The sequence below is a fragment of the Oncorhynchus mykiss genome, chromosome 4, assembly GCF_057628025.1.
Source record: "Oncorhynchus mykiss isolate SJ-2025 chromosome 4, ASM5762802v1, whole genome shotgun sequence".
Lineage (NCBI taxonomy): Eukaryota > Metazoa > Chordata > Actinopteri > Salmoniformes > Salmonidae > Oncorhynchus > Oncorhynchus mykiss.
Genome location: NC_143025.1, coordinates 25,409,765 through 25,436,710, shown reverse-complemented (window position 1 = coordinate 25,436,710; position 26,946 = coordinate 25,409,765). Strand labels below are relative to the sequence as shown.

Here is a 26,946-nt window from a genome sequence, read left to right as displayed (position 1 = left end):
TGTGCATATGGAACATTTCTGGGATCTTTAATTTCAGCTAATGTTGCATTTATATTTTTCAGTATACCATTTTTTGGGGTTTAGAAGAAGTGCAAGGTCGAATTGAGTTTATTCACAAGTGCACTTCACGAAGGTGGCGTTCCCTAACGGAAATATGCAAATACGTGCTACAACGCGCCAATAGGATCTCGCTAGCTCGTACTTGGCTTTTCCTACCTCCTTGCTTGTTCTGCCTACTATGCTTAATTTGCTCCCACTGTAAACGACACAGATTTACCAAGTTGGGTTAGTTATAAACATCTTTTGCAGAGCCGTTGTGAAGGAATTTGTCAAGGAAGTGACTTTGTTTATACAGGACCTCCCGCCCCCACCTGCTGTCTATTCTGTCTCCCTCTCGGGTGGCTTCTACCTCGGATTCAGATCCTCAGAGCTCCCCATCATCGGACTGTGAGGTTGTCTGAGACTCCGGCCCATTCATCATCCACGATGGATACTGCAGCTGGCTCGGGTCCATCGAGCCCCACCGCCCTTTGGTCCTCGTGGGGGTTTGCAAACCCACTCGAGGCGAAAGAACGGCTGGACCTCCTCAGCCATTGCACCAGATGTCGTCATTGGCAGCTCTATGGTAAATAACATCTTGGGTCTCAGGGCAAAAGCCCTGTGCTATCCTGGAGCACGAGCACAGGACATTACGAGGCTGCTTCAGGAGCTGCAGCTGTTGTAGTCCACGTGGAGTCAAATGACATTAGGAGGGCTAGCTCAGAACTGCTGAATTTTTTTAAATAACTGATTTTAGCTCTGAAAGATTCCAAAAAGCGGCAAATTTATTTCAGGTCCGGTACCAATGTTGGGCCGCAGGTGTGAAAGATTCAGCAGGCTACTGGCATTACACACTTGGCTAAAAGATTAGCTCTTTTGGATCAACTTTTATAGATTACTTTGACACCTTCTGGAAACAGACGGTGCTCTACAGGAATGACAGAGTCCATCCAAATCATCTTGGATCCTGGACTCTGTCTATGCATTTCAAGGCTTCGTTTATACTGACCTATCAATGGCCCAAGCCCAGCTCAGATAATCCCTACCATTGTGTCGCAAATGTACATTATCATAGGGGCGTTGGCAGTCACAATGTAAGTAAGCTAATTTGTCCCTCTAACTCCCCTGAATGCCTTTGTCGATCCTACAACTATTGTATGCAGTAATCATATGTACACTGCTCAAAAAAATAAAGGGAACACAATGTAACTCCAAGTCAATCAAACTGTCCACTTAGGAAGCAACACTGATTGACAATACATTTCACATACTGTTGTGCAAATGGGATAGACAACAGGTGGAAATTATAGGCAATTAGCAAGACACCCCCAATAAAGGAGTGGTTCTGCAGGTGGTGACCACAGATCACTTCTCAGTTCCTATGCTTCCTGGCTGATGTTTTGGTCACTTTTGAATGTTGGCGGTGCTTTCACTCTAGTGGTAGCCTAAGACGGAGTCTACAACCCACACAAGTGGCTCAGGTAGTGCAGCTCATCCAGGATGGCACATCAATGCAAGCTGTGGCAAGAAGGTTTGCTGTGTCTGTCAGCGTAGTGTCCAGAGCATGGAGGTGCTACCAGGAGACAGGCCAGTACATCAGGAGACGTGGAGGAGGCCGTAGGAGGGCAACAACCCAGCAGCAGGACCGCTACCTCCGCCTTTGTGCAAAGAGGAGCACTGCCAGAGCCCTGCAAAATGACCTCCAGCAGGCCACAAATGTGCATGTGTCTGCTCAAACGGTCAGAAAGACTCCATGAGGGCCCGACATCCACAGGTGGGGGTTGTGCTTACAGCCCAGCACCGTGCAGGACGTTTGGCATTTGCCAGAGAACACCAAGATTGGCAAATTCGCCACTTGCCCTGTGCCCTGTGCTCTTCACAGTTGAAAGCAGGTTCACACTGAGCACATGTGACAGACGTGACAGAGTCTGGAGACGCCATGGAGAACGTTCTGCAGCCTGCAACATCCTCCAGCATGACCGGTTTGGCGGTGGGTCCGTCATGGTGTGGGGTGGCACACAGCCCTCCATGTGCTCGCCAGAGGTAGCCTGACTGCCATTAGGTACCGAGATGAGATCCTCAGACCCCTTGTGAGACCATATGCTGGTGCGGTTGGCCCTGGGTTCCTCCTAATGCAAGACAATGCTAGACCTCGTGTGTCTGGAATGTGTCAGCAGTTCCTGCAAGAGGAAGGCATTGATGCTATGGACTGGCCCGCCCGTTCCCCAGACCTGAATCCAATTGAGCACATCTGGAACATCATGTCTCGCTCCATCCACCAACAGTTGCACCACAGACTGTCCAGGAGATGGAGGATGCTTTAGTCCAGGTCTGGGAGGAGATCCCTCAGGAGACCATCTGTCACCTCATCAGGAGCATGCCCAGGCGTTGTAGGGAGGTCATACAGGCACGTGGAGGCCACACACACTACTGAGCCTCATTTTGACTTGTTTTAAGGGCATTACATCAAAGTTGGATCAGCCTGTAGTGTGGTTTTCCATTTAAATTTTGAGTGTGACTCCAGACCTCCATGGGTTGATAAATTTGATTTCCATTGATAATTTTTGTGTGATTTTGTTGTCAGCACATTCAACTATGTAAAGAAAAAAGTATTTAATAAGAATATTTCATTCATTCAGATCTAGGATGTGTTATTTTAGTGTTCCCTTTATTTTTTTGAGCAGTGTATATGAACCAGAGTTACACTGTTAGCACTGAGGCAGTGCGCCTTAGTAGGATGTCCCCTGTGTGCAGCTGAAACATTAACAACATTGTAATGTCTACTTCTAGATCTTTTTTGTCTAGATCTGCCCTTTTCACCTCTACCATTGTAAATGGTGCATTCAACACATCATTTACATCCTCCCTCCTATCCAGCACTCCAGGATGCTCCTCTCTTGTTCTCTCTCTCCCCCTCTGCCCCTCCTCTGACAAATTTGCCGAGCTATGCACTTGGACAAACGCTTCGGCCATCATCTCTGCCATCTCCTCATCTTACGACCACATCCTCCCCAGTCGTCAACACTGGGTAATCCCACTCCCTTCTGACCCCACTCATCCGCTTAATCATCCCCCACACTTCTCCCACTGGTGTCGTCCTTCCAATGGTGTCACAGAACCGACACCAACATGACCTCTTTGCCTGACGAATAGTTCTCCTCACCAGAGCCTGGGCCTGCTTATACTGAATCAGATGCTGGATGTTGTGTCCTTTTCAGTACTCTAAATGCCCTGTTCCTACTCCTCACCATTGCCCCACACTCCTCTGTCCACCATGCGACTGCTTTCCTCCTCCTCCCTGAACTCTTAGGTATCGCCTCAGTAGCTGCTCCTACTAACGCAATTCTCACCCAGTTATTCATACTATCCACTTCCATCACCCGCTCACTTAACTCCTGAAACTGATCCCACTTTGCCCTTTCAAACACCCACCTGCCTACTCCATCCACTGACACCTCCACCTCCCTCTGGCCTACTGTGCATACTATGGGGTAATGATCACTCCCTACTGTTGACTCCTCCCATTCCTCACACTCACAGATTCCTGCCATCACACGCGATACCAGAGTGAGGTCCATTGCAGACTCTTTCCCTTTAACTACATCAATCCTAATGTGCTTAATTTTAAGAAATTATAAAATTGTTTACAACCCTATTTTTAAGCTTTTAAATAATATCGAACTCAACCGTTTATCTTTTCCAGTGATAAAAACATGGATGTCGCATAATATGGTGGGGTATGCAAAAAAGGTCTACTTTAAGCACCTTTATCTCATAAATGTTTTGGCATTCAGGTAAAAAAAAGTCACTTTCTGGCCACTTTTTCCATGGCCAAGCATGTGAGGTATACTTTTTTTGAATATATATCAAAAGGAATGCTGTCAAAAAGTCAATTAATTTAAATAGATTTCCCCTGATACATTAACTCCCTATAACTTCATTTGACAAATTTAGTCAGCTCATGGATCATTTAAAAAAAAAATGTCATTTGTGTTTTTAGGAAAATGAGAGATCAAGTCAGAATGGAAAAAGAAAGGATGCAACATCTGACAGCAACCAAGGTAAGTAACATGACAAACTAAGCCACATCATAGGATATTATCCAGCACCTAAGAAAGGCATACAGTGTGCACTCCTTCGACCTCTCTCTTCAACAAGCTGTTTTTGCCCACAGGTTTGATGCTGACTGGATGTTTTTTATTTGTCGCAACATTCTCGGTAAATCCTGAACTCTGTTGTGCTTGAAAAGCCCAGGAGTGCAGCAGTTTGAGATATTGGATCCGGCAAGCATGGCACCGACGATTATGCCACGTTCAAAGTCGCTTAGGTCACTCGTTTTGCCAATTTTAAGGTTCACTCGAACAGTGGATGCCTCGATGCCTGTCTGCCTGCTTTATATTGCAAGCCATGGCCAAATGACTCACGGTTTGTAGGAGCAATTCATTTTCGTGAATGGGATGGTGTATCTAATAAACTGTCCGGTGAGTGTATAATTTCAATAATTGCGCAAGCTAAAAGGCTGGCCACAAACAAACAAATACCGGCTCAGTACAACAGTGGTGTGCCGAACGGCATCTTGGAACACACAACTCGTCCGTTCTTGTCATGGATGGCTATTGCAGCAGACGAACCCGGTGTGGTCGAAACGGCTCAATTTGAGGAGTGGAAAAACATTGCCTGGAAAATGACAGCGAGTTCAATTTACTTGAGTGGCCTGCGCAGTCCGCAGACCTCAACCCAATAGAGCATCTTTGTGATGAGATAGAACGGGCTGCTGGCAGCATGAATGTATCAGCGTCCAATCTGCAGCAACTGCGTTATGCCATCACGTCAGCATGGACCAACATCTCTGTGGAACATTTCGACCCCTTGTCGAATGCCCCGAATAATTCAGGATGTTCTGGAGGCAAAGGGGGGTCAACCCGGTACTAGATGGGTGTACCAAATAAACTATTTGGTAAGTGTATATTCATGTAACTGTGGTTCTCTATTAGCGGATGGGCTGGTCTTATCTGCTTTGCTGAAAAATTAGCTGCTCGGAGCAGACATCAACAAAGGACCCCAGACAGAGGACAAACAGTTGCAGCCCTCCACACCAGAAAAGATGAGTCTCTTTGGTGTAAGAATGTCTCACTGTATCTCTCATTTCCAAGCTACATGGAGTTATTTGGAGCAAGGTCTGACCCAAATCTATCTTTTATGTGCAGTACTCTCTCAGTGCTTAGAGATCCACACTAGATGAGGACAACAGAATGTCTCTCAACTTGTTGTCACCTGTCAGTAGTAAAAGGGGAATGGATCGAATGGCAGCCTCTCTGTAAAGATGCAGAGTGGTTACTGTTAACTACAAATCAACGTTCATTTCATTTGGTTTGTTTTCTGTCTTTGCAGTCAGAAGTTCCTACTGTCACCCTGGAAGCTGACTCGTAAAATCACAAAGATCCCATTCAAGGTCTTGGATGCTCCAGAACTACAGGATGACTTCTACCTCAACCTCGTGGACTGGTCTGCTCTAATAGTGCTAAGCAAGCTTAGGCACTTGTCTATCTCTGGAGTGCCTGTTCATTTCTATACAAGCCCCCAGATGTGCAATGATTTATTTTTCCAGGTAACTCGTCTGTGTGATTTAGCAGTGGAGGGAGATTCTGTTACATCCGTGGTGGGCTGGTCAGAGTGAGTAAATTAAACTCCATGTAATCTGCAGTTTGTCAGTCCCACCATAACACCTTTTACATCTGGTGTTTTTGTGTGGTTTGCTGACTCTAATGCTGTGTGTTTCTGATTTAGGGGCAATCATGTGGCAGTTGGGACTCACAAAGGCTACGTACAGATCTGGGATGCAGCAGCTGGCGAAAAGCTTTTTACACTAGAGGGGGACACTGCTAGAGTTGGTGAGCATTCAGAGGGGAAAAACACCCTTCTGTGGAAATGTCCATAATAGATGTCGCATATTGGTTGTTCATTTCATCAGTCTCTTTCCCTCGCCATTCCAATGTCTAATCTTCCACAGGTGCACTGGGATGGAACGCAGACCAGTTGCCATCAGGCAGTCGAGACCTTATGATCCTGCAGATGATTCGCACATACCTCTCCAGTCTGAGCGCCGGTTGCAGGGTCACCTGCAGGTGGTGTGTGTGGTCTGAAGTGGAGTACAGAGGAGCCACAGCCGTGGGAAGTAGTGCCGCAGCACCCACTAATAAATCAAAATAAATACAATTATAAACATTTAAAAAGGAATAGACTAATGATGGAATGCCTTGAATTCATCACAGTACATTCATCAACATAATGCAAAATAAGGAACCAACATGGACACGGCATCGTATCATAGAGGATGGAGGAGCAAAGAACTGTGTTTACTTTGTCACTCGGAAACAATTGAAACTGGACCATTAACAGATTTTTTTTGTTTTTTTTTGTCATCAATGTTTTTATTCGATTTTTTTTCAATTCTTGTCCAGTTCAATTTACAGTTTTGATTTTTGTATTCCATGTCTATGATGAAACTATGTGTTAAAGGAGGGTTAAGATCTAAACTTTGAGTTGATGATGTTACAGTCAGGTCTTATTTATTTGCCATTTAAAAATATATATTTTATTGTTGTATGGACTTGGGCAAGATGCATAATATAATGGGACAATCATGGAAGTCCAGTTTCTTTAAATTGCTAGTAAACATGTCAAAGCACTACATTGAATATAGTATGGCGGAAAAAAATAAACTAAGTAAAATGTGGGGAATTAACAGAAAATGTATGCAAATCAAGAATAAGAGTATTGGCAAAACATGTCAAGTGTTTTCATTTCCACACACAACTGCTTATACATATCATTTTTTTTCTTCTGTGATTTCAAGTAATTGTCATTTGTCAATCTCAACAGCCACCTGGTTTTGGCCTATATAGATATTGATTATTTTCCATAATATGTACATATTTATATGGAATGGAATAAGCAGATTTATCTAAATATATGACACTGAGTATAAGGTTTCCTTTTTATTGAAGGAAGTGGAGTGCATGCAGGCTGTGATCCCTTTTCCTTTGACAGTTCTGTTGTAGATCGTTGCACGTTCTGTTGATCCTATAAAATAGCAAACGTCACCGGATATGAGAAAAGGGCCAACTGAAGGGGAAGATTCCCGGTGTATGTGATGCTCGTCGTTTGGTGTGATGCAGACAGAGTGGCGAGAGTGGTGAAATAAGTCATTGTCTGTTATTTTGAGTTTTGATGTTGAGTCTTTGCCCGACAAAGTGATGTTAGGATATATAATTTATCCTGTACAAGCTTTTGTACCGAATACATTACGTTGTTACAGGTGTCAAGCTTATGGGCATGTGGCAGCAGTGTGTAGCAGGGATGTTCCTAGGTGTGAGAAGTGTGCAGAATGACAAGAGAAAGGACTGTGTAGCATTGGGTAAAGTAGTGGTATCTGTTGATTGTAGGGATGCCCATGGGGCTGGGGCTCAGAAATGTCCTGTGCGAGAGAGGCAGGTTGAGGTTTCCAGGGTTAGAGTAGCAGAAGTTGTCATATGCTGAGGCAGTGAAGAAAGTAGAGGAAGACGGGTCAAGGGTGAGGGATCCTGAGAGGAGTGGTGTGAGTATTAGATCTGTACCAGTACAGAGGGATAAACCAACAAGTGATATATGTTTCAACAAGATTACATTTTTAGCATTTATAGCAATGGTTATCAACTGTACTGCAGGGATGTTGCAGAAAATTGAGGTTGTGGTGGCAGCTGCAGAGAAGGATTTGGTTGTGTGAGACTTGACATCAGAAGAGTAACAGGGTGCGTTAAGTGGTGGTGTCCCATCCCTTTAAGTTGTTGGCATGAGGTAGTAGTAAATAGATTTAAACAAATCAAAATCAAATCACATTTTATTTGTCACATACGCCAAATAAAACAGGTGTAGATAGACCTTATAGTGAAATGCTTACTTACAAGCCCTGAACCAACGATGCAGTTAAGAAAATACCTAAAAAATTCAAATTAAAAAAAGCTAAGAAAAACAAATAATTTAAGAGCAGCAGTGAATAACAATAGCGGGGCTATATACAGGGGGTACCGATACAGAGGCAATGTGTCAATGTGCGGAGGCACCGGTATCGAGGTAATTGAGATAATTATGTACATGCAGACAGGGTTGTTAAAGTGGCTATGCGTAGATAATAACAGAGAGCAGTAGCAGCATGGGGGGTGCAAATAGTCTGGGTAGCCATTTGACTAGCTATTCAGGAGTCTTATGGCTTGGGGATAGAAGCTGTTTAGAAGCCTCTTGGACCTAGACTTGGCACTCCTGTACCGCTTGCCGTGCGGTAGCAGAGAGAACACTCTATGACTAGGGTTGCTGGAGTCTTTAACGATTTTTAGGGCCTTCCTCTGACACCGCCTGGTATAGAGGTCCTGGATGGCAGGAAGCTTGGCCCCGGGGATGTACTGGGCTGTACGCACTACCCTCTGTAGTGCCTTGCGGTCGGAGGCCGAGCAGTTGCCATACCAGGCAGTGATGCAACCCGTCAGGATGTTCTTGATGGTGCAGCTGTAAAATCGTTTGAGGATCTGAGGACCCATGGCAAATCTTTTCAGTCTCCTGAGGGTAAATAGGTTTTGTCATGCCCTCTTCACGTCTTGGTGTGCTTGGACCATGTTAGTTTGTTGTTAATGTGGACGCCAAGGAACTTGAAGCTCTCAACCTGCTCCACTACAGCTCTGTCGATGAGAATGGGGGTGTGCTCGGTCCTCTTTCTCCTGTAGTCCACAATCATCGCCTTTGTCATGATCACGTTGAGGGAGAGGTTGTTGTTCTTGCACCACATGGTCAGATCTCTGACCTCCTCCCTATAGGCTGTGTCATTGTTGTCAGTGATCAGGCCTACCACTATTGTCATCATCAAACTTAATGATGGTGTTGGAGTTGTACCTGGCCGTGCAGTCATGATTGAACAGGGAGCACAGGAGGGGACTGAGCACGCACCCCTGAGGGGCCCCCATGTTGAGGATCAGCGTGGCGGATGTGTTGTTACCTACCCTTACCACCTGGGGGTGGCCGTTCAGGAAGTCTATGATTCAGTTGCAGAGGGAGCTGTTTGGTCCCAGGGTCCTTAGCTTAGTGATGAGTTTTGAGGGCACTATGGTGTTGAATGCTGAGCTGTAGTCAATGAATAGTATTCTCACGTAGGTGTTCCTTTTGTCCAGGTGAGAAAGGGCAGTGTGGAGTGCAATAGAGATTGCATCGTCTGTGGATCTGTTGGTGCGGTATGCAAATTGGAGTGGGTCTAGGGTTTCTGGGATAATGGTGTTGATGTAAGCCATGACCAGCCTTTCAAAGCATTTCATGCCTACAGACGTGAGTGTTACGGGTCAGTAGTCATTTAGGCAGGTTACTGTTCTTGGGCACAGGGACTATGGTGGTCTGCTTGAAACATGTTGTCATTACAGACTCAGACAGGGAGAGGTTGAAAATGTCAGTGATGACACTTGGTCAGCGCATGCTCGGAGTACACGTCCTGGTAATCCGTCTGGCCCAGCGGCCTTGTGAATGTTGACCTGTTTAAAAGTCTTACTCACGTCGGCTCTGGAGAGCGTGATCACACAGTCGTCCGGAACAGCTGATGCTCTCATGCATGTTTGTGTTTCTTGCTTCGAAGCTCGCCTTGGTAGGCTTGTGTCACTGGGCAGCTCTTGTCTGTGCTTCCCTTTGTCGTCTGTAATAATTTGCAACCCCTGCCACATCCGACAAGCTTCGGACCCGGTGTAGTATGATTCGATCTTAGTCCTTTATTGACACTTTGCTTGTTTGATGGTTTGTCGGAGGGCATAGCGGGATTTCTTATAAGCCGCTACGGAAAGCGGCAGCTCTACCCTTTAGCTCAGTGCGAATTATGCCTGTAATCCATGGCTTCTGGTTGAGGTATGTACGTACAGTCACTGTGGGGACGCCGTCCTCGATGCACTTATTGATAAAGCCAGTGACTGATGTGGTGTACTCCTCAATGCCATCGGAAGAATCCCAGAACATATTCCAGTCTGTGCTAGTAAAACAGTCCTGTAGTTTAGCATCTGCTTCATCTGACTACTTTTTTATAGACTGAGGCACTGGTGCTTCCTGCTTTAATAGTGTAGTGGGGTGGTGTTATTTTTATTTTTAAAAAAAATTTAGATTTGTTTTTGGGGGGTAATTGTTGTGTTAGATGGTAGGGTATTTGTTTATTTATTATTTTTTCAAGCAAAGTATAAGGGAGTTGTACTCCAGTCTAGTAGGTGGCGGTAATGCAACATATTGGATGCCAACCGCCGTTAAACCTCATCGAATAAGTCACCGGATATGGTGCAGAGCGAGCGGGAAGTTGAACCATTTGTAAATTACCGGCAGCAAAGACGAACTTTTCTTGTGATATTTTTGACAGTCATACACTTGAAAACAAAGTACTTAGCCTGCTTACTATTTATTACAGGCACCTGGCAAGCTAACATATGTACGTGATAGTATTCGTTTTTGGCGAGCTTTCTTGTAGATACGTGCAGCCAGAGACAGTTTATTTAGAATAAATAAATACGTTACCCTTCTAACGTCGTTAGCTAGATAACGCCTCGCTAGTTTCGACTAAGGTAAGGATGGGGGACAGGACCCTCCTGCGGGAACTAAAGCGGTGGGCGATTGAAGAATTTAATCTACCACCCCAAAGTCTCCCAAACGACAACTACTTTAAAACGTAGGTAACGACGTCATTCATCAATGTCCTATGCTGTACTACTTTTTGGCCTTGTTGAGCTATTCCTCGTTGATTTTTGTTGGTAACAATTCATATAGTTGTCTAGCCAATTAAGCTCAACGATTTACGATTGTTCTGTGTAATTGCGGCCTATTTGGGCGTTAGCTAGTTAGCTAGTTCACAGCTACAGTTTTCCATAGCGACCGTGGCAGACTAAGTTAACTAATATGGACCATCAGTGAGTTAACACAATATATGGTTTGTTTTGATTCAGGTTATGTGTTGGTCCAGGAGCCTCAATATGGAGATATGTCACACAACATATTTTCAATCAGAGGTGGGTATGCAGAAAGGTTTTTACAACATATTTGTGTATACTTCGTTGGTCAACGATGACTTTGTTTTGTATTAAGTTTGCTTTTCCAATATCTTGATGTAATTCCTTTCTCTTTGCAGGAATGTCAGGGTTATGCGTGGAAATCTTCAGTGGTATCCTTTGGTTTTGTTCTCTTGAGCTATGTACAACCGGTAATTTAATTGTCTTGGAGATGAAACCGACTTTATTGTCAGGGTAACTGCCTAATTTCTCTGATACCAATATGACACTCACAGGTTTTGTTCTATGGACATTGGTACAAGGGCAATTCCATCGAAAAGGACCATGAGCTCCAACATGTGAAGTTCAAAGGAGCATATCAAATTGTGTGTCAAAGGAAAACCTAAAGTCTATATTTTTGGGCAACGGCGGCATAGGTACATTTTAAACTAATTTTACATCTTAAAAATTACACATAAGCAAAGACTATGATTTCTTGATAAACATGGAAAATGGGTCTTGCAAAACATCCACCAGAAATGGTTTCAAAAGTTATCAGAAATGCATAGAAACACAAGTAAAGACCACTGCCAGCTAATATCAACACTTATATTTAGTTTTGGAGAAATTGTTTACCTTTTTAAGTTGAAGAAATATTTCCTTGTGCGTTGTTATTCTGTCACCAAAAACCCACGCATCTAAGTAATTTTATAATTTCTCTCCCTTATGAGAAGTGAGGATAATGAAAGTTCACAGAAGTAACAAGTAATGATAGACCTTTCAATTAGTTAGTGATTTTGCTGATATTTCTTTGTGATTTATTCAGTGATTCAAATGTGTATTTCCTGGAATTACGCAAAAATCAGTAATGACACTGAATTGGCTACAATGGGGAAGTCATACGTCAGAAACCACAGATGGGTCACCTGCCATTGTCCCATCTTACATGGGCATACTGTTATGTTCAGCTGATAACTTTTCTTTCTGTTGTCTGGCATTTAAACCAAGTCTGGACAGCCTTTCTCTCACTCTCCAGTTAATGTCACCTCTGCTAGCTCTTACTGACACATACCCGTGATAACCCCTCTCTTTCCATTTACTTTGACCAGCATCGTCACCCACTGAGCACTGACCGACACCGGACGTCCGTGGACGTTAAAATTTGGTCAGTCCACCCTGGCCTTGATGTTAACATCCAAAGACAGACGAACTGGACCAAATCTGAACCTATCATAGACTTATGTGTCACAAGTTTGGATTGCACAGTATAGTAAGTAGAGCACAGTAGAGTACAATACAGCAGAATACAGTATATTAAACTACTGAACTGTACTGCATGTACAGAATCCTAGTCTGCTGTGCTGTATTGTACTGTACTCTGTGCTCTGCTGTGCAGCACTGTCCATACTTGTGAAACATGAGAAATTACATTCATATCTAGAAATATGCATTTGTGTTGTACAGATCAGGGAGTCATTATGTAATTTCATAACTGTAATTCCGTTACCGGGTGTTAGATCCACTTAATTTACTGTAGTTTAACCAAAAGTTTAAAAATATATATTTAAAAAATTCCCCCAATCTCAAGGTACCATGTCATAGCTGACCCTCCCCAGAGTTTTTGGAAAACGTGGTCACATAAAAACCTGAGGAAGATTTTACCATAATTCTAATAACAAATTTCACATCTTTACGGTTCAATCACAAAATAATTTTGGTAAATTTGTTCAGTAGAAATGGTTTAAAGCAGTCCTTGTGCATAGAGTTGTATGGTTTAACCATTCGAAATCAGGCCTCTCGAGTGGCGCAGTGGTCTAAGGCACTGCAGACCGGGTTCATTCCCAGGCTGTGTCACAACCGGCTGTAACCAGGCGGCGCACAATTGACCCAGCGCCATCTGGGTTAGGGGAGGGTTTGGCCGGTGAGGCTTGGCTCAGCGCGCTCTAGCAACTCCTTGTGTCGGGCCGGGCGCCTGCAGGCTTATTTCGGGTTGTCAGTTGAACTGTGTTTCCTCCAACACATTGGTGCGGCTGGCTTCCGTGTTAAGCTGGCAGGTGTTAAGGAGCATGGTTTGGCGGGTCATGTCTCGGAGGACGCATGACTCGACCGTAGCTTCTCCCGAGCCCTTTGGGGAGTTGCAGCGATGACACAAGATCGTAATTGGCGCTATGAAATTGGGGTTGAGAAAGGGGGAAAAATACAAACAAACAACTTTGAAATCAATGTTTTTTGGTTTGGCATACATTTTAAAATGAATAAAAATGAGTCGATGCGTAATTCCGTTACCATGGAATTGCCCACAAGCCTTTCCTTGACATTGTGATCTCTCAGGTACAAAGTTCTACAAGATAAGGAGGTACACCCAATATTTCGTAACAATTAGATAGATAATTTGATATATAGTGCATTCAGAAAGTATTCAGAACATTTGACTTTCTCCACATTTTGGTACATTACAGCCTTATTTTCTTCAAGCCACACACAATACCCCATAATGACAATACAAAAACTGAAATATCACATTTAGATAAGTATTCAAACCCTTTACTCAGTACTTTAAGCACCTTTGGCAGGGATTACAGCATCGAGTCTTAGGTAAGACGCTACAAGCTTGGCACACCTCTTTGGGGAGTTTCTTACATTCTTCTCTGCAGATCCTCTCAAGCTCTGTCAGGTTGGATGGGGAGTGTAGCTGCACAGATATTTTACGGTATCTCCAGAGATGTTCGATTGGGTTCAAGTCCGGGCTCTGGCTGGGTCAATCAAGGGCATTCAGAGGCTTGTCCCGAAGCCACTCCTGCATTGTCTTGGCTGTGTGCTTAGGGTCATTGTCCTGTTGGAAGGTGAACCATTGCCCCATTCTGAGCGCTCTGGAGCATGTTTTCATGAAGGATCTCTCTGTACTTTGCTCCGTTCATCTTTCCCTCGATCCTGACGAGTCTCTCAGTCCCCGCTGCTGAAAAACATCCCCACAGCATGATGCTGCCACCACCATACTTCACTGTAGGGATGGTGTCAGGTTTCTTCCAGATGTGACCCTTGTCATTCAGCCCAAAAAATTAAATCTTGGTTTCATCAGACCAGAGAATTTTGTTTCTCGTGGTTTGAGTCCTTTAGATGCCTTTTGGCAAACTCCCAAATCAAATCTAAGTTTATTTGTCACGTGCACTGAATACAACAGTAGCAAGGCTTTATACAGACACCGGTTAGTCAGGCTTATTGAGGTAGTATGTACATGTAGATATGGTTAAAGTGACTATGCATATATGATGAACAGAGTAGCAGTAGCGTAAAAAGAGGGGGTAGTGGGACACAATGCAGATAGCCCGGTTAGCCACTGTGCGGGAGCACTGGTTGGTCGGGCCAATTGAGGTAGTATGTACATGAATGTATAATTAAAGTGACTGCATATATGATGAACAGAGTAGCAGCAGTGTAAAAGAGGGGCTGAGGGGGTGCACACAATGCAAATAGTCCGGGTAACCATTTGGTTACCTGTTCAGGAGTCTAATGGCTTGTGGGTAAAAACTGTTGAGAAGCCTTTTTGACCTAGACTTGGCACTCCGGTACCACTTGCCATGCGGTAGTAGAGAGAACAGTCTATGACTGGGGCCTTCCTTTAGGGCCTTCCTCTGACACCACCTGGTGTAGAGGTCATGGATGGCAGGCAGCTTTGCCCCAGTGATGTACTGGGCCGTATGCACTACTTAGTGCCTTGTGGTCGGAGGCCGAGCAATTGCCGTACCAGGCAGTGATGCAACCGGTCAGGATGCTCTGGATGTTGCAGCTGTAGAACCTTTTGAGGATCTCAGGACCCGTTTCAAATCTTTTTAGTTTCCTGGGGAGGAATAGGCTTTGTTGTGCCCTCTTCACGGCTGTCTTAGTGTGTTTGGACCATTCTAGTTTGTTGTTGATGTGGACACCAAGGAACTTGAAGCTCTCAACCTTCTCCACTACAGCCCCGTTGACGAGAATGGGGGCGTGCTCTGTGCTCCTTTTCCTGTAGTCCACAATCATCTCTTTAGTCTTGGTTACGTTGAGGGATAGGTTGTTGTTCTTGCACCACCCGGCCAGGTCTCTGACCTCCTCCCTATAGGCTGTCTCTTCGTTGTCGGTGATCAGGCCTACCACTGTGTCGTCTGCAAACTTAATGATGGTGTTGGAGTTGTACCTGGCCATGCACTCGTGGGTGAACAGGGAGTACAGGAGGGGACTGAACACGCACCCTTGGGGAGCTCCAGTGTTGAGGATCAGCGTGGCAGATGTTGCTACCTACCCTCACCACCTGGGGGTGGCCCGTCAGGAAGCTCAGGTTCCAGTTGCAGAGGGAGGTGTTTAATCCCAGGTTCCTTAGCTTAGTGATGAGTTTTGAGGGTACTATGGCGTTGAACGCTGAGCTGTAGTCAATGAATTTCATTCTCACATAGGTGTTCCTTTTGTCCAGTTGGGAAAGGACAGTGCAATAGAGATGGCATCATCTGTGGATCTGTTTGGGCGGTATGCGAATTGGGGTGGGTCTAGGGTTTCTGGGATAATGGTGTTGATGTGAGCCATTACCAGCCTTTCAAAGCACTTCATGGCTACGGATGTGAGTGCTACTGGTCTGTACTCAATTTGGCAGGTTGCCTTTGTGTTCTTGGGCACAGGGACTATGGTGGTCTGCTTGAAACATGTTGGTATTAGACTCAATCAGGGACATGTTGAAAATGTCAGTGAAGACACCTGCCAGTTGGTCAGCATATGCCCGGAGCACACGTCCTGGTAATCCGTCTGGCCCCACAGCTTTGTGTATGTTGACCTGTTTAATTAAAGGTCTTACTCACGTCGGCTACGGAGAGCTGATGCTCTCATGCATGCCTCAGTGTTGCTTGCCTCGAAGCGAGCATAGAAGTGATTTAGCTCGTCTGATAGGCCTGATAGGCTTGTGTCACTGGGCAGCTCGCGGCTGTGCTTCCCTTTGTATTTTTGAAAGCGGCATCTCTACCCTTTAGCTCAGTGCGAATGTTGCCTGTAATCTATGGCTTCTGGTTGGGGTATGTACGTACAGTCAATGTGGTGACGACGTACTCGATGCACTCATTGATAAAGCCAGTGATTGATGTGGTGTATTCCTCAATGCCATCGGAAGAATCCCGGAACATTTTCCAGTCTGTGATAGCAAAACAGTCCTGTAGTTTAGCATTTGCTTCATCTGACGGCTTTTTTATAGACCGAGGCACTGGTGCTTCCTGCTTTTATTTTTGCTTGTAAGCAGGAATCAGGAGGATAGAGTTGTGGTCGGATTTACGAAATGGAGGGCGAAGGAGAGCTTTGTACACGTCTCTGTGCAGGTGATCTAGAATTACAAGTGATCTAGAATTATTTTCCCTCTGGTTGCACATTTAACATGTTGATAGAGATTTGGTAGAACTGATTTAAGTTTCCCTGCATTAAAGTCTCCGGCCACTAGGAGCACCGCCTCTGGGTGAGTGGTTTCCTGTTTGCTTATTTCCTTATACAGCTGACTGAGTGCGGTCTTAGTGCCAGCATCTGTTTGTGGTGGTAAATAAGCAGCCACGAAAAGTATAGCTGAGAACTCTCTAGGCAAGTAGTGGCCTGCAATTTATCACAATATCCTCTACTTCAGTTGAGCAAAATCTAGAGACTTCCTTAGATTTCATGTACCAGCTGGTGTTTACAAATATGCACAGACCGCCCCCCCCCCTCGTCTTACAGGAAGGAGTATGCTGTTCTATCCTGCCGGTGCAGCGTGTATCCCACTAGCTGAATATCCATGTCGTCATTCAGCCACGATTCCGTGAAACATAGGATAATACAGTTTTTGATGTCCCGTTGGTAGGATATTCGTGATCGTACCTTGTCTAATTTATTGTCCAATGATTGCACGTTGGCGAGTAATATTGACGGTAACAGCAGCTTTCCTACTCGCCTTCTGCGGGTCCTGACGAGGCATCCGGCTCTTCGTCTTCTGTACCTGCGTCGCTTCCTCTTGTGAATAACTGGGTTGTCTGCCCTGCTGGGTGTTTGGAGAATATCGTGTGAGTCTTGCTTGTTGGTGAAAAAATCTTTGTCTAATCTGAGGTGAGTGATCGCTGTCCTGATATCCAGAAGCTCTTTTCTGCCGTAAGATACGGTTGCAGAAACATTATGTACAAAATGTACAAATAACGCAAAAAAAACAACATAACAGTACAATTGATTGGGCTCCCGTAAAACTGCTGCCACTTCTTCCGGCACAATTTTGGGCTGTCATGTGCCTTAGGAAGAAGGCATCTTTCTGGGCACTCTACCATAAAGGCCTGGTTGGTGGAGTGCTGCAGAGATGGTTGCTCTTCTGGAAGTTTCTCTAATCTCCACAGAGGAACTAAAGCTCTCTGAGTGACCATCAGTTTCTTGGTCACCTCCCTGACCAAGACCCTTCCCCCTGATTGCTCAGTTTGGCTGGGCGGGCAGCTCTAGGAAGACTCTTGGTGGTTCCAAACTTCGTCCATTTAAGAATGATGGAGACCCCTGTGTCCTTAGGGACTTTCAACGCTTCTGAATTTTTTGGGGTACCCTTCCCCAGATGTGGGCCTCGACACAATCCTGTCTCGGCGCTCTACGGACAATTCCTTTGACCTCATGGCTTGATATTTGCTCTGACTTGTACTGTCAACTGTGGGACCTTATATAGATAGGTGTGTGTGCCTTTCCAAATCATATCCAATCAATTGAATTTACCACAGGTGGACTTCAATCAAGTTGTAGAAACATCTCAAGGATGATCAATGGAAACAGGATGCACCTGAGCCTCAGAAAATGGTCTGAATACTTATGTAAATAAGGTTTTAGGGTTGTTGTTTTTTATACATCTGCAAAAATTTCTCAACTTGTTTTCATTTTGTCATATTTAATCAATTTTAGAGTAAGGCTGTAATGTAACTATGGAAAAAAGTCAAGGGGTCTGAATACTTTCCTAATGCACTGTAGGTACAGTATCACAATTTTTAGACTGTCAGTTAGCATTATGTGTGAACATTATTTTTATTACATTATGTATTTGTGTGTAGTTAAAAAAGGTAGCGGGGCAGAGTGATGCTGCTAAGCGGCTTGAGCTTCAGGAGCAGATAGAGGAGCTGAGAGCTGAACTCAACCACCTGGACTCTCAAATCAATGGGACTGAAGCACAGCTAGTTACTGAAGGTTAGCCTTTTAACAAATAGGCATACAGTGGGGTCTGAAATAGGCAAAAATGGCTGTAAAAAAAATGTATCATTCAAATACTGAGCTATGTTGAATGCTCTAAAAAATTGGGAAATTATATTACACAACTACAATTGCTCAGAGATTTTGTAACAAGTCATATTTTCTTTCTCTAAAAGGTAGGGGTCAAAATTGACACCCCTGTTTTCAATACCTTTCATAACCTCACCTTGTGAAGTTGACGTTACTGAGCCTATTTGAATTGTTTGTCACTTTTGATCATCTTTATCAAGGGTGTCAATACTTTTGGACCCCACTGTGTAATTTGGTTTTCCACATACTAAATTGTGCTAGGTTTGTATATGCTGATATGTTGATGCCCCCTTTTGCTGTGATATGTTGTGCTGTAACGTTTCTTTTGTATTGAGTAGAAGAGTCCATTAACTGGAGCTGGGGAATGGTGGAGGAGAACCAACGCAGGGAGCTGCTTTTACAGGCCTTTAAGCAGCACTGCATGAATGAGCGCCACGTTCTCTCAGAGGATACCCGCAAGATCAGTGGACACTCCCAGGTTCTGGAGCAGCTGTCTAGGTGTGCTTGCTAGAGCCTCTGTTAACCCTTACCATTTCTGAACACACGTCTACATACATTCTAATGCCGCAAACCCAGCCCAAATCCATTCTTTGCTTTTGGTGTGTTTTGCAGGAAGGCAGAGCTGGAGGTGGTGTTTGGAAATGAAGCCTCCAATAGCAGTGGGGACTATCTAAACCCAACAGGAGCAGAGCCTCAGGTTCTGGTAAGTGATTTTACTTAATTTTTTATGTTGATGCTTTATAAGACATAATCTGTGATGGTTTTGTATTGGACTAATCTTCTTTCTCTTCCTCCTTAGCGTAATGTGAGAGAGCTGTGTGATGAAAGACTCCTCTTCTTCCAGTCTTTACAAGAGAGTGAGCTGAAAATGGCATCCTCCACTGCCACACAGTAAGAATTATCAGATGGTTTTATATAGGAACCAGAGTCATCCATGGCATTCTTCTATTGCTAAATCATCATTGACTCTGTCTTCAGCTTGTCTCGTGAACAGAGAACTGCAGTATTTCAGCATTGGTTAAGTGCTGTGGAGGTAAGTTGCATTGTTGTTTGCATCTAGTTAGTGCCTTTGGAAAGTTTTCAAACCCCTTGACTTTTTCCACATTTTGTTACGTTACAGCCTTATTCTAAAATTGATTCAATTGTTTTTTCCCCTCATCAATCGACACACAATACTCCATAATGACAAAGCGAAAACAGGTTTTTAGAAGAGATATCACATGTACATAAATATTTATACCCTTTACTCAGTTGTCTCGAAGCCACTCCTGCGTTGTCTTGGCTGTGTGCTTAGGGTTGTTGTCCTGTTGGAAGGTAAACCTTTTTTATTTTATTTTTATTTTACATTTATTTAACTAGGCTAGTCAGTTAAGAACAAATTCTTATTTTCAATGACGGCCTAGGAACAGTGGGTTAACTGCCTGTTCAGGGGCAGAACGACAGATTTGTACCTTGTTAGCTCCGGGGTTTGAACTTGCAACCTTCCGGTTACTAGTTCAACGCTTTAACCACTAGGCTACCCTGCCACACCTTAACCCTACCCTAACACACCTTAACCCCACCGTAACCCCAGTCTGAGGTCCTAACCTGCTCCATAGCGCCTTTCATCTTTGCCTCAATCCTGACTTGTCTCCCAGTCCCTGCTGCTGAAAAACATCCCCACAGCATAATGCTGCCACCATTATGCTTCAACGTAAGGATGGTGCCAGGTTTCCTTCAGACGTGACACTTGGCATTCAGGCCAAAGAGTTCAATCTTGGTTTCATCAGACCAGAGTATCTTCTCCTGGTCTGGTGCATTTTGGCAAACTCAAAGCAGGCTGTTATGTGCCTTTTTTAATGAGTGGCTTCTGTCTGGCCACTCTACCATAAAGGCCTGGTTGGTGGAGTGCTGTAGAGATGGTTGTCCTTCAGGAAGGTTCTCCCATCTCCACAGAGGAACTCTAGAGCTCTTATAGTGTCTCGGAGCTCTACGGACAATTGCTTTGACCTCACGGCTTGGGTTTTGCTCTGACATGCACTCTCAACTGGGACCTTATATAGACAGGAGTGCCTTTCCAAATCATGTCCAATCAACTAAATTTACCAAAGGTGGACTCCAATCAAGTTGTAGAACCATCTCAAAGATGATCAATGGAAACAGGATGCACCTGAGCTCAATTAAGAGTCTCATAGCAAAGGGTCTGAATACGTATGTAAGGTATTTCATTTTTTATATATATTTTCAAAAATGTGAACTATTTTCGCTTTGTCATTATGGGGTATTGTGTAAAAATTGATGTTTTATTTAATCCATTTTATAATAAGGCTTCAACGTAACAATGTGGAAAAAGTCATGGGGTCTAAATACTTTCCCGACGACAATGTACATAACGATCTGTTTCATATTTGCTTCAGTTGCGTGAGAATGGTATTATAATTTTTATCTCATCAGGACTTGTTGCGATGCTATCCTCCAAACCAAGTGCTGTCAGCCTTGCAGTACCTGGCCTTGGGACAGGAAATTACATTGCAGGAGAAGCTTGCCTCATTGGATGTGGCTCATGATGTTGCCGCATTACGGTAAATTGTTTTTTTTATATTAGATGTGGCTGGACAAAAATCTGCATGGATTGGAATTAAAGGTCAAATGTATCTGTTTTGTTTTAGGTTTCGCTACGAGAGTAATCACCTGTTGGACATATCGAAAGTAGAGGAAGAGCTACCACCCGTTAAGAGTCTTTTACAGGTGCTTTACACACATTTCAGTTTACACTAAAATAACAACATGGGGTAAAGACACTGCATAGGCTTGAACAGTACTGTAGTTCACTGTTGCTGTAGTTGATATCTGTGTCTGATCCTTTTGCAGTCAGCCTGGGAGGAGGTGGAACAGAGTCTGATGGAACTGGCTCAAACGCGTTCACAAATTCAACAGCTGAAGACCCAGCTTCATGCCCGAAAAAATGAGGCAGAGTTGGAGCTGCTTGGCGGGGAATCTCAAACCCAAGCCCTGGCGCAGTAAGTCTGCACTACAGATTGGCTTTTTCCACCATTTTTCTTTTGTCATTAATAAACTTGCTCAGCCTCTAATGAAGTCATGTCAATTCATAAAAATGCTCTGGTTTCTTTTCTCACGTTTCCCTCCTGCCCAGGTCAGTGTTTGAGCTGGAGATGCAGTGTGTGATGCAAGCAGCAGTGCGAGATGGTGTGCGAAACCAGTGTGTTGAAATGGAGCAACATGCCAGGGACAGACAGGAGGCTCTTCGCAACCTGCGGAGACAATGGCAGAGCATCACGGACTTCAGACAGCTTGTGGTGAGGAAATATACTGTTTTTTGCAGTCTGTATTTCTACCTTTTGTCTTCCACACACAACACCACAGCATTTTGCCACATGTTAACCTAAATAAGTGTGACACACTTTTGTCATGTTTTTCTTCATAGGACGTCAGGCAGGAACAGACAAGAGGTCTGATCAAGGGGAATTCAACAGCTAAGACTGAACTGACTCGCGTGCACAAGGAGGTAGGCCCTCTATATGCTTCTGTGTACTCTAATGCATACTGTGTAAACAGTGGCCATCTAACTCAACCTGTTCCTCTCTCTTGTCTGACCCCAGATTGGCCAGTTTGTCCAGGGAAAACTGACTCCCCAGTTTGGTGAAGTTCTTTCAGCAGCCAATAGGCTTCGCAACTCTGTGTCCCAGGAGGCCAGACAGTTTGGAAACGTGTCACTAGTAACACTTGATCGCAGGCTCATTGAAGGGTAAGAGCTTCCCGTTTGATGGGTGAATTGACATCTTCTGATCATAAGGCTGACTGGCTCTCGTTCAGGCAAATGAGAACTAAGTGCACTCAGGCTATCTGGAAGGCCAAAGATATTTTTTTTAAGGAGCAGTTCTCTCTGTGGGTCTAACCCCAAGAAGTTCTGGAAAATGGTTAAAGACCTGGAGAATAAACCCTCCTCCTCAGCTGCCCATGTCCCTTAAAGTTGATGATGTGGTTGTTACTGACAAGAAGCACATGGCTGAGCGCTTTAATCACCACTTAAATTAGTCAGGATTCCATTTTAACTCAGCCATGCCTCCTTGCCCGTCCAACATTTCCAGTGCAACTAGCCCCGATGCTCCTCCCTATTTTTTTTTCTCCTGCCCAGCTACAAAGTTTCTCCCTGCAGGGGGTCACTGAGTCTGAGGTGCTAAAGGAGATCCTTAAACTTGACCCCCCCAAAATCATCTGGGTCAGATAGTTTAGACCCTTTCTTCTTTAAGGTTGCTGCCCCTACAATCTCCAAGCCTATCTCTGACCTTTTTAACCTGTCCCTCTTCCCTGGGGAGGTTCCCATTGCTTGGAAGGCAGCCACTCTTAGTCATTTATTTAAAGAGGGAGATCAAGCTGATCCTAACTGTTATAGGCATATTTCTATTTTGCCCTGTTTATCAAAGTTTTGGAAAAACTTGTCAATAATCAACTGACTGGCTTTCTTTGTCTATAGTATTCTCTCTGGTATGCAATCTGGTTTCCGCTCAGATTATGGATGTGTCACTGCAACCTTAAAGGTCCTCAATGATGTCACCATTGCCCTTGATTCTATGCAATGTTGTGCTGATTTTTTTATTGACTTGGCCATAGCTTTTGATACAGTAGACCATTCCGTTATTGTGGGCTGGCTAAGGAATATTGGTGTCTCTGAGGGTTCTTTGGCCTGGTTTGCTAACTACCTCAGAGTGCAGTGTATAAAGTCAGAAAATGTGAGATGTCAGCCACTGCCTGTCAACAAGGATGTACCCCAAGGCTCCAACTTAGGCCCCACGCTCTTCTCAATTTACATCAACAACATAGCTCAAGCTCTCTCATCCATTTATATGCAGATGATAGTCTTATACTCAGCTGGCCCCTCCCCGACAAAGCTTTCTTAGTGTCCAACAAGCTTTCTCTGCCCTTAACCTTTGTTTTGGAGGTGTTCAGAACAGGGTTATGTGGTTTGGTAAGAAGAATGCCCCTCTCCCCACAGGTGTGTTTACTACCTCTTGAGGGTTTAGTGCTTGAGGTAGTCACCTCATATAAGTACTTGGGAGTATGGCTAGATGGTACACTGTCCTTCTCTCAACACATCAAAGCTGCAGGCTGAAGTTAAATCGACTTGGTTTCCTCTATCGTCATCGCTCCTCTTTCACCCCAGCTGCCAAACTAACCCTGATTCAGATGACCATCCTACCCATGCTAGATTATTGAGACGTAATTTATAGCTCGGCGGGTAAGGGTGCTCTCGTCCGGCTAGATGTTCTTAACCATTCGGCCATGAGATTTGCCACCAATGCCCTTATAAGACTCATCACTGCACTCTATACTCCTCTGTAAACTGGTCACCTCTGTATACCCTTCGCAAGACCCACTAGTTGATGCTTATTTATAAAACGCTCTTAGGCCTCACTCCCCCCTATCTGAGATATCTACTTTAGCCCTCATCCTCCACATGCAACACCCATTCTGCCAGTCACATTCTGTTAAAGGTCCCCAAGGCGCACACATCCCTGGGTCGCTCGTCTTTTCAGTTCGCTGTAGGTAGCGACTGGAACGAGCTGCAACAAACACTCAAACTGGACAGTTTTATCTCAATCTCTTCATTCAAAAACTCAAATCATGGACACTCTTACTGACAGTTGTGGCTGCTTTGTGTGATGTATTGTTGTCTACCTTCTTGCCCTTTGTCTGTGCCCAACAATGTTTGTACCCTGTTTTGTGCTACAACCATGTTGTGCTGCTGCCATGTTGTTGCTACCATGCTGTGTTGTCATTGTAGGTCTCTCTTTATGTAGAGTTGTGTTAACTCTTGTCGTGATGTGTGTTTATCCTATATTTGTATTTATTTTTAATCCCAGACCCCATCTCCGCAGGAGACCTTTTGTCTTTTGGTAGGCCGTCATTGTCAATAAAAATGTGTTCTTAACTGACTTGCCTATTTAATTAAAATAAAACATGTTTTTAGTAATTGGTCTGGCTGAGAAAAAATGCTCAGAGGGAGATTTTTCAGATGGTTAAGTTCTGTCATCTGCTATACATTTCAGCGAGCAGAGAATTCCAGCTGCGTGGTTATCTATCCATCGCTTGCATTCCTCGCCCTTCCACAATCTGTGTCAAAGCATGACTTTTCCAATGTACAGGGTGAGTCCTAACAGATTATTCCATGACCATTTATGTACCTAGAGGTTTGCTTTTTGCTCTTATCCTTATTTATATATTCTCTATTCTGTCTCTTTGTTTTTCTGCCAGGCCCCTGAGGAACTGTACTCGCAAGCTCTATCCCAGCATTTGGAGCTTCGCTTTCTGCATCGTTTGCTGCAATTTTACTCCTCCTCTTTAGCTAATGTAGAGAAGCAAGGAGCGCTGCTACCTGCACCTGACCAACAAGGTACAGGTCTTCTATAGAGTTCAAAGCTGCAAACTAACAAATGGGATAGCTAGATGCCATTCAATCAGACTCCAATCACACTATCACTGCTCTTTACCTGGTTAACCATTCAGTTTTACATGTCTGACTGATATCTTCGTCTCCCTTTAATCTCCCTTTTCTTTATTTCTTCTTAGCCCTCCTGCTACGTGTCCAGGAGGAAGACAAGGAGCTGCTTCAGTCTTTGTTACCCAGGGTTTGGGAGCTCAACCAGTGCTGCTCACAGGGCCTTTCTTACGGGAATCAGGTCAAGACTGCCATTTCCTATTGGTAAGTGTTCCCATCAACTCTCTCACATAGATCTCCCTTTTTATTAAACTTCAATATTATTCACCAGCTAGACGATTGACAATTCATTTATTTGTTCTGTCTGTGCAGGTGGGATCAGCCTGCTCAGTTTGCTCTGCCTGACATACGCAAGGGGGGACTGACTTTTCAGCAGTGGCTACAGAGGTGGAAATTTGCAGCCAAGGCTTCTTAATGAGTTCCATGGAAAATAGACAAGTGCATAGATGGACAACAATACTTGTCTAAAACTACAATTTTATTCCCACTAAGGTTAATTTACTATATTGTTAGTTTTTCACATCTCCTTTTTGCCATTCAATGTACACTACATTGCCAAAAGTATGTGGACACCCTTTCAAATTAGTGGATACGATTATTTCAGGCACACTCGTTGCTGACAGGTGTATGGAATCGAGCACACAGCCATGCAATTGCTATAGTCAAACATTGGCAGTAGAATGGCTCACACTGAAGAGCCCTGTGACTTTCCAAAAAGTGATTTTTTTTCTTCATATTTCTGCCTTGCTATAGCTGCCCCTGTCAACACAGTGCTGTTATTGTGAAATGGAAATGTCTAGGAGCAACAGCCCAACCGCAAAGTGGTAGGCAACACAGGCTCACAGAACAGGATTGGCGAGCGCTGAAGCGAGTAGCGCGTAGAAATCGTTTGCCCTAGGTTGCAACACTCACAACCGAGTTCCAAACTGCCTCTAGAAGCAACATTCAGCACATTACTGATCATCGGGAGCTTCATGAAATGGGTTTTCATGGCTGAGCAGCCGCACACAAGCCTAAGATCACCAAGCGCGTTGCCAAGCGTCGGCTGGAGTGGTGTAAAGCTCGCCACCATTGGACTCTGGAACATTGGAAACACGTTCTCTGGAGTGATGAGTCACACTTCACCATCTGGCAGTTCCAGTGAAGGGAAATCGTTACAGCAAACTATTCTGTGCTTCCAACTTTGTGGCAACAGTTTGGGGAAGCACTTTCCTGTTTCAGCATGACAATGCCCCCATGCACAAAGAGAGGTGCATACAGAAGTGGTTGGTTGAGATCGGTGTGGAAAAACTTGACTGGCCTGCACAGAGCCCTGACCTCAACTCCATCAAACACCTTTGGGATGAATTTGAACGCTGACTGCAAGCCAGGCCTAATTGGCCAAAATCAGTGCCCAACCTAACTAATGCTCTTGTGGCTGAATGGAAGTCCCCGCAGCAATGTTCCAACATCTACTGGAAAGCATTCCCAGAAGAGAGGAGGCTGTTAGAAAAAAGGGTGGGACTAACTCTATTAATGCCCATGATTTTGGAATGAGATGTTTAACGAGCAGGTGTCCACATACTTTTCGCTGTGCCGTGTATATCACAAGTAAATTGCTGGTGTCTTGATGCCATTAAATCAACTTTGCCTGCACTTTATCTTTTTCTTAAAGAGTTTGACGGTTAAACTCAATCACAAATGTAATCCTATTTGAACAAGACCGTTACGTTAGTTATCCATATCATCAATACATACACAAAAGTAAATAGAGGAGGTAGATTGTTGAAATAAATGAGCTTGTTATTCCATAAATAGGACCACTTTGTCCATGGTATGGTTTTTCTCAGTCTGGATGGTTGGAGTTGTATGAATACTTCTAAAATAAAATTGTATTCATCAGGTACACACAACAGGTATAGTTTGTGCAGCGACATGCTTGTGCTACCTCCCTTAAATCCACAGTGCAATACAAAAATAACAAGTAATAGAAGTGTATGCATAGCTGATATGTACAGAATGTATAGAGTATGAATGTGCTATGCCAAGTATGACTGTATTTACAAATAAAGTATATAATACATATCCTGTGTGTATTGTAGTAGGCCACTAGCTATATTCAGTTCT

At 44.1% G+C, this 26,946-nt stretch overlaps 1 protein-coding gene and 1 pseudogene across 2 annotated transcripts; both read left to right on the top strand.

Moving 5' to 3' along the window:
• Nucleotides 1-5,410: 5,410 nt before the first annotated feature.
• LOC110521583 (fizzy-related protein homolog) lies at nt 5,411-6,275 on the top strand (annotated as a pseudogene). The gene is made up of 3 exons (XR_016495566.1): nt 5,411-5,712; nt 5,827-5,930; nt 6,050-6,275. The product of XR_016495566.1 is annotated as a fizzy-related protein homolog (transcript).
• A 4,042-nt stretch (nt 6,276-10,317) lies between these two features.
• LOC110521581 (HAUS augmin-like complex subunit 5) lies at nt 10,318-26,904 on the top strand. Its single transcript, XM_021599222.3, has 19 exons — nt 10,318-10,753; nt 11,028-11,090; nt 11,210-11,242; nt 13,401-13,425; nt 18,119-18,251; nt 18,683-18,842; nt 18,957-19,047; nt 19,144-19,235; nt 19,323-19,377; nt 20,778-20,905; nt 20,993-21,071; nt 21,195-21,343; nt 21,478-21,640; nt 21,769-21,849; nt 21,944-22,089; nt 24,392-24,488; nt 24,597-24,735; nt 24,912-25,044; nt 25,153-26,904. The coding sequence occupies exons 1-19, from the start codon at nt 10,656-10,658 to the stop codon at nt 25,253-25,255; spliced, it is 1,968 nt and encodes a 655-aa protein (XP_021454897.3). The 5' UTR covers nt 10,318-10,655; the 3' UTR covers nt 25,256-26,904.
• Nucleotides 26,905-26,946: the final 42 nt, after the last annotated feature.

Excerpts from the sequence above, each read along its gene's own strand:
- LOC110521581 (XM_021599222.3), top strand. The coding sequence starts at position 10,656 with ATGGGGGACAGGACCCTCCTGCGGGAACTAAAGCGGTGGGCGATTGAA. Across the intron at positions 18,252-18,682 it reads AGCACAGCTAGTTACTGAAG|AAGAGTCCATTAACTGGAGC; the intron begins GTTAGCCTTTTA and ends TGTATTGAGTAG. Across the intron at positions 20,906-20,992 it reads CATGATGTTGCCGCATTACG|GTTTCGCTACGAGAGTAATC; the intron begins GTAAATTGTTTT and ends GTTTTGTTTTAG.